At 47.5% G+C, this 6,549-nt stretch overlaps 1 protein-coding gene across 1 annotated transcript; it reads right to left on the bottom strand.

Annotated features, from left to right (window-relative positions):
• Nucleotides 1-228: 228 nt before the first annotated feature.
• Nucleotides 229-6,459, bottom strand: si:dkey-24p1.6 (protein sel-1 homolog 3). Its single transcript, XM_067245627.1, has 23 exons — nt 6,224-6,459; nt 5,659-6,130; nt 5,435-5,561; nt 5,210-5,331; nt 4,987-5,102; nt 4,729-4,790; nt 4,514-4,646; nt 4,289-4,424; nt 4,051-4,188; nt 3,767-3,972; nt 3,490-3,669; nt 3,283-3,402; nt 2,968-3,108; nt 2,817-2,879; nt 2,263-2,436; nt 2,012-2,139; nt 1,720-1,803; nt 1,522-1,612; nt 1,331-1,418; nt 1,142-1,248; nt 898-1,025; nt 663-768; nt 229-578 (listed from the first exon to the last, which is right to left on the bottom strand). The coding sequence occupies exons 1-23, from the start codon at nt 6,290-6,292 to the stop codon at nt 486-488; spliced, it is 3,084 nt and encodes a 1,027-aa protein (XP_067101728.1). The 5' UTR covers nt 6,293-6,459; the 3' UTR covers nt 229-485.
• Between the last annotated feature and the right edge of the window lie 90 nt (nt 6,460-6,549).

Here is a 6,549-nt window from a genome sequence, read left to right as displayed (position 1 = left end):
ACTTACTGTCTACATTGATTTCACAGTAAATTCTACATTACAACATGATTTTGGGATTATTGCAGTTAAAGCCTGTAAAGTTATAATACGATGATTTATTGTGAAATATTGCAGTTAAATATTGTTAAATCCTGGTAACATTTTACAGTCACTTGCCCCCTACAGACTGCTGAGGATTTACAGTATGTACAGCACCCTCAGATTTAATGATGCACTGCTCATTTGTAGAGTGAAAATGTATTTATTATGTTTTGTAAAAGCATTTTTGACTTAGAAAAACACATACAATTTGAAGTCAAATTATGATATTTAAAACCTCAAAATAACATTCCATCTGCTTAAGAAAAATGAAAAAACTTCTTCCCAACTTCATCGTCAGTTATGATTCTAGAGTGCTGCTTCTGATGCAGCAGTCGTTCTCTTCAATTTGCTGATAGACTCAAATGCCAGCTGAGACGGTGTAGCTGATTGGCTGCTAGGCTCCCCTATAGATGCAAGGAGCCACGCCCCCGGAGGATCCGCAGGAAGAGAAGTAGAATGGGCGGAGCTACCACAGCTAAGGCCACTGAACCAGTCAACTACACATGGACAAAACACCATTATTATACAGTAAATACTGTACATTTGAACACAGCACATGTTCAGAAATGAGAGTAACAAACCGTAAAAGTCTCTCTGCAGTCCCTCTGGAGGGACTGCATGTAGGCGCTGAAGAGAGCCAGGCTACAAGGCAAGTAAGAGTCAGCAGTGCCATTGGAGTCTCTGCATCTTCAGACAGGACAACAAGAAACACCAACTCAGTATAGTTCTTCAGGTATAGCTAGAGCGTGACCAGGACTAACATCAGCTGTGAGTGTGACTGTTGAGATGGTCTGTCCACATAGTTGGCATACAGACCTGTGGTAGAGAACGGACATCAGCACACTGCTATCTGCCACGTAGAGCTCAGCCAGCCCCAGCTGAGCCAGCACAGGTAAAGGTACCTTCTGCTCTGCTTGAACAAGCAGACCAAGGCTGTACCATCCCTGTGGCAGGACAGAGACACACACTCCAAACATTAAACATCAAACCAGTAGCAGTGTAGGACATTCGACTCAGGTCCATCACATCTCTCTCAGCGGGACGACCTCAGCTGCCTCACCTGTGGGTCGCCCCTGAGCGCCGCCTGTTTATACATGTCTGCCGCAGCCGCCACATCGCGTCTGCCTTCGTGACCTTCAGACAGCAGGTCTCCCATTCTGATCAGGGCTGGAACGAAAGAACACCGTTGACAACTCACCCAAGACCTATACATATCAGTGGGTAGAGAGGAGGTAAGTGGCATAGACACCGTAAGGATCTGGGTCTTGACAGCGGATGGTGAGGTTGTAGTATCTCCTCATGCACTGGGCCGCATAAGCAGGGGACAGGAAGCCTCCCTATAGGTAGACATTGGTTACAGTTGGCCTTCGTTGATAGTCATATCCTGAAATGCATATCGCTGGTCCAAATATATTTTACATTTGAGCAAGCTACACTCACAGTGTTGTGTTCACAAAGGTACGCTGCATTAAACTGAGCAGCAGCATATCCTGACTCCGCTACCATCAGGTAATACAAGAAAGACATTAACCTGTGGACGAGAACAATATATTATGAACATGCCAAAAAATCCCAAACATTCAGGATCAGAATTAATTATTATTATATTATTAATTATTTTTTGTACAAGATAGTTACATGTTTCCTTTGAAATATGAGTTCAAGGCCTTTCTTAGGTTCATGCCCAGGTACCCATTGTGCTCTGCTGCCCACTTGGCCCACCTGTGAAAAAAACAAACAAATCAAATAGATAGATAGAAAGCTAAGGCCAATCTGAATATAAACAAACCTGAGGTTTAACTGTGTACATCAGAGCGCCGACAAACAGACAGACTCAGCTAAGCTTCAGTCATAGTGTTGGTAGGCCATAAACATCTCCTCTTTACTATTCTACAAAATAAGAACAAAACCGTATTCCTAAGATGCTCACAGCACCGCATTTGCAGGACGTCTCTGGACATGTCCACGGAGCCCCATTGTCCAGGCGTCCGCCAGCTGGATGGCCCCGTCCACATGGCCCCTCTGGGCAGACTTCTGGTAGTACTGGTACGCCTTGAACTGGAGCAACAGGCAAAGCATGACTTATGAAAGGTGACTGGACGGGGGTGTGTGTGTAGATGTCCAAGAGGTTCTACTGTGGCAGTGTTCAGTAGGTGCCAATTCAGTCTATTCGTGTCTGACCTGGTCTGCAGGCTTGCCAGGGTAGAGACCTAGGGCGTACATGACTCCCAGGTTCATGGCTGCGTCCGGGCTGCCCTGGGCGTCCGCCTGCTCCCACAGCTGCACCGCCAGCTCGTATTCCTTCTCGAAGCGCTCATAGTACCAGCCCAGGGCGTTGAGGGCTGGGGTAAAGCCCTGGGAGACAGAGTGTTACGTTCATGGGGGTCAGATGGCTGAGTGGTTAGGGAGTAGGGTGTGGTATTGATTAGTGATTAATGTAAGCTCACAGGAAATCCCAATTTCTTCCACAAGGGCTATTAATCCGAAGGTTGTTGGTTCGATTCCCGGCCGTGCAAAATGACGTTGTGTCCTTGGGCAAGGCACTTTACCCTACTTGCCTCTGGGAGAATGTCCCTGTCCCTGTATGCTCTGGATAAGTGCGTCTGCTAAATGTCTAAATGTAAATGTAATGTAAATGTTCAGACATGCTGCCGTTACTTTGGTGATACGGATGTCGATTAAGAGCGGGGCGATAGATTAAGAAACAGGATATCATGTCCCGTTTGGAACGCTACCTGCTCGGCTGATTTCTTCAGGAACTTCACAGCCCGTGGGATGTCCTTCTGGACGCCATGTCCCTGAGAGTGAAGAAGGGACCGTCATCACAGGCTTTAGTTTGTAACTGCAGATCAGCAAGTGACTGTGGATGTGAGAGTGAACCCTGACCAGGAGCAGCACAATGGCGTAGTCATACATGGATGTAGGGTCCTCCAGGCGGACAGCCCCCCTCTCATAGTGTCTGACAGCAGTGTGGATGTCAGGAGAGACCCCCTGCTGACCCCAGAACAGCATGCGGGCCACTGTTTGCTGCAGGACATGAGGGATTGTAGACAGATCACCACATCACTCTGACTCTGCTTGTAAAACTACTATCATCTGAAAGAGACCCTAGTAATGAACATTACATTTGCACATTTGAAAACATGATTTGTTTGTTCGTGAAAAAACATGGTGAACGCAAAGTCTGGGAGTCAAGTCTACCTCTGCGTCTGCTGCTCCGTTACGAGCCTGGAGTTTTAACCAGTGGAACAGGTCGTGGTTTTCATTGGTCTGAAGCCTCAGCACCTCCTCGTTGTTCAGGTAAACAGACTCTACATAGGTCTGCAGAGAGACAACAGATCGAAGTTGTTCACGTGACAGAGAGTAAGATCTGAGACCGGTCCGCTAGACCTCGGTCCCAGGACATACCTGCTGGGGTGAGGGGTTGAGCCGGTCTGAGGATGTCTTCTTGGCGATGTGGGAGTAGTAGGCATAGGCCAGGTCAAGGTCTGGGGTGATACCAGACTCACCCAGGTAGTACAGGTGGCCTAAGTGAAGCAGTGCCAGTCTGCTGTTTCTCTGGGCTCCCACCAGAGACAACTGCAAAGCCTAGAGGGAGACATTCAGTCAGGTTCCCATCAGAGGCAGTGAATAGAGAAACAACTTCCTTGTGTGTTATGACTAAACACCATACACGCACGCGCACCTTGTCCGGCTGCAGGGAAACTCCCAGGCCGCTTCTGTAGATCACGGAGGCCATATGCAGAGCTTGGTTGTTCCCCAGACAGCCTGCTTGCAGCAGTAGGGGCAAGATCTTACCCACCACCCCAGTATTCCTGCCCTGGTCCAGCAGACGCACAGACAGGGAGTACAGGGCTTGGCCCACCGCCACCAGGTCTACCTCACCACCGCCTGCAGAACATCAGAGCTCACTAACCTGCAGCCTGGGAAGAACTAGCTGCAGAACCCATTGTTTTGTCCTTATCTTACCGTGTTTGGAGGCTAGTGACGTTGACAGCTGCAGAGCATGGCGTCTTCGAGGGACGCTTGGGTGTTCCCAGCTTACACACTGAGGCACTGGCCGGGGAAGTCTCAATCTCCACTGGCAAAAAGCCCCGATACAGATCTCTGGAGAAGAACTGGTTTCTGATTAGATTGTGCTGTGCAACTCCACATTTTACATTCCTTTGGGTAACAGCGACATCTAGTGGATAACTAAGGTATTTACCTGACTCTATTCTCCTCTTTTCCTGTAGATATTGACTAGTTTTGACTTGTAGCTCTGACTGAAGATTGTGACAAGACTGCAGCCATCCCGTCAAATTTGTTTTAATGATCGATCCTGGAACAAGTACTTCTTCAGACTGTGGACCACACAGGAGCTCAGATGTGAAGTTATGTTCAAGTGCACATGAATCATGGATCTCTGCACAGACATCTCTAGACCTCTTACCGTGGTCAGTGGAGGAATTTGATTGCGATAGTACACCATGGGCCCATAATAACCCTTGATACCGTTCACATACTGGCTTCCACCAATCACAACATAGCCATCTGTATCATCCAGCTCCACATGATGGGTGAATCTGAGGAAGTAATCATTTTCGCAAATGATGGAGAAAGACATTTTGGCGTTCATAACTACATTACAGAATGTCAGATTCTTACATGTGTTGTGCAAAATAAACCGATTTGTGTTCTCCATCCAGACACACCATGGTGACATCAACCTAAAACGCATTGAAAACAGTTAAAATTCTAATTCAGAGCAGTGTTCAGTTACATACCTACTCCAGAGTAGTGTTCAGTTATAATACTGCTACATAGCAGTGTTCAGTTACAGTACTGCTCCAGAGCAGTGTTCAGTTACATTACTGTTACAGAGCAGTGTTCAGTTACATTACTGCTGTTCGGTTGAACATGTACCTTTCTTCCACGCAGTTCCATGCTAAGGCGACACCACTGGCCCAGAGGCACCTGGAAGGTACACAGGAAGGCAGAGGACACCGCAGAGCCTCCATGCATCTGGATGTGTACCTTGCCTGCAGGCAGAGAGGGGTGGGGCATCCAGTACACATTGCATCACAGCTCTGGAACCAAAATAATGACTTACTTTGCACCTGCATTCAAGCAAAAACTGTGCCTATACCTGTATTGGTGAGGAAAAGTGTAGGTGTGGCATAGTCACTGCTAGAGTCTATGTGATAAAGCATTCCACAGTATCTCTGCTGGCAATACTGGGTCAGGAACACCCACATGGACAGTGCACACCTGGAAACGAGGGAAAACATCAATATTGTTCTCTCCAGTGGGTGCATATGACCAACACAAACCCAGAGCTGCTGAGAGCTCAGACATGGATGACCTACAGTACCATGGGAAGGAGACCGCCTTGAGACGCAGGTGCTCCAGAACCTCACTGCTGTAAGGCTGTAATGTCCTCATAACCCCATATTTCTCTCCAGCTGAGGCGTAGATTGAGGACAGCAAATGGGCCGTCACTGTGTGGGATATTGTTTGATGGGTTGGGGGTATCAGTTCTATATCTGATAAGAATACAACATTTTCTGCTACAACCAAAACCTAAATCTACATTACCTTGTTCAGACGGACACTTTGGCATGGCGGTGGTTTTGTTCAGCATCTGTACTCTCCAGTCAGGACAGAGCCTGTGCTGCTTCAGGGGCCGGCTGAGGGGAGGGTTGGTCTGCAGGACAGCTACAGCCCGCTGCGCCAAGGAGGTCCCATGGCTAAACGTTGATCCATAGTCTCTGAGAGAAGCCCGCAGCATGGCACTGTGGACCCACGGAGAGACTGGAACAGCCCAGTCAGGCTGGTACACCAGCCAGTCAGGCAGCCGTAGGATCAGAGTGTGTACCCTAGTTGGGCCTGGTTCACAGTTCCAGTTTCTCTGGAGGACCGTGGATGTTTTTCCAGTGTCAAAGGAGACGATACATTCAAGCTGGACCAACATTGGTTTATCACAGGAGTATGACACTCTTAATGGGTACCCTGATACAGGCTCATCGGGTGGGTTCAGGAAGACCACTTTATCCCAACTCCAGACGACCTATACATAAAGCCAGCAAAATAGGATAGTATCAGTATGAGAATTGTAAGTATGACTGACCTAGTACAGCACACTAATTTGCAGTTAGCCTACCTGCAAACTTAGATGAATCAGCAGGACACACGTATCCACCCTGTGAAGCCCCATAGTCCAGGTGTTCATCAAAGCAATGCTAGTTGTACAGTAGAAGCGAAACTTCAACGTTGCATTCTGAATAACACACTTGATCTTGATTAAAAAACTGTCGAAAACACGCAGACGGTATAAATTATAGGCCTACACACCAATAAAATAACAATAATGCACAATGTCAGACATAGCCTAGCAGATTTTCCTTTCTAGAAGTAAAGCAATGTACATTCCTCGAGGGGACACCTTGAAATCTGAAAGTCCGGACTGATATCCTGTTCTCCTCAGGT

This window comes from Osmerus mordax, chromosome 11, assembly GCF_038355195.1.
Source record: "Osmerus mordax isolate fOsmMor3 chromosome 11, fOsmMor3.pri, whole genome shotgun sequence".
In the NCBI taxonomy this organism is placed as follows: domain Eukaryota; kingdom Metazoa; phylum Chordata; class Actinopteri; order Osmeriformes; family Osmeridae; genus Osmerus; species Osmerus mordax.
The sequence above is the reverse complement of the archived record's forward strand: the minus strand, read 5'-3'. Positions and strand labels throughout refer to the sequence as shown.

Coding starts and splice junctions, on each gene's coding strand:
- si:dkey-24p1.6 (XM_067245627.1), bottom strand. CDS start 6,292: ATGAACACCTGGACTATGGGGCTTCACAGGGTGGATACGTGTGTCCTG. Junction 4,189..4,288: donor AAAGAGGAGAATAGAGTCAG/GTAAATACCTTA, acceptor GTTCTTCTCCAG/AGATCTGTATCGGGGCTTTT. Junction 3,973..4,050: donor GTCACTAGCCTCCAAACACG/GTAAGATAAGGA, acceptor GATGTTCTGCAG/GCGGTGGTGAGGTAGACCTG.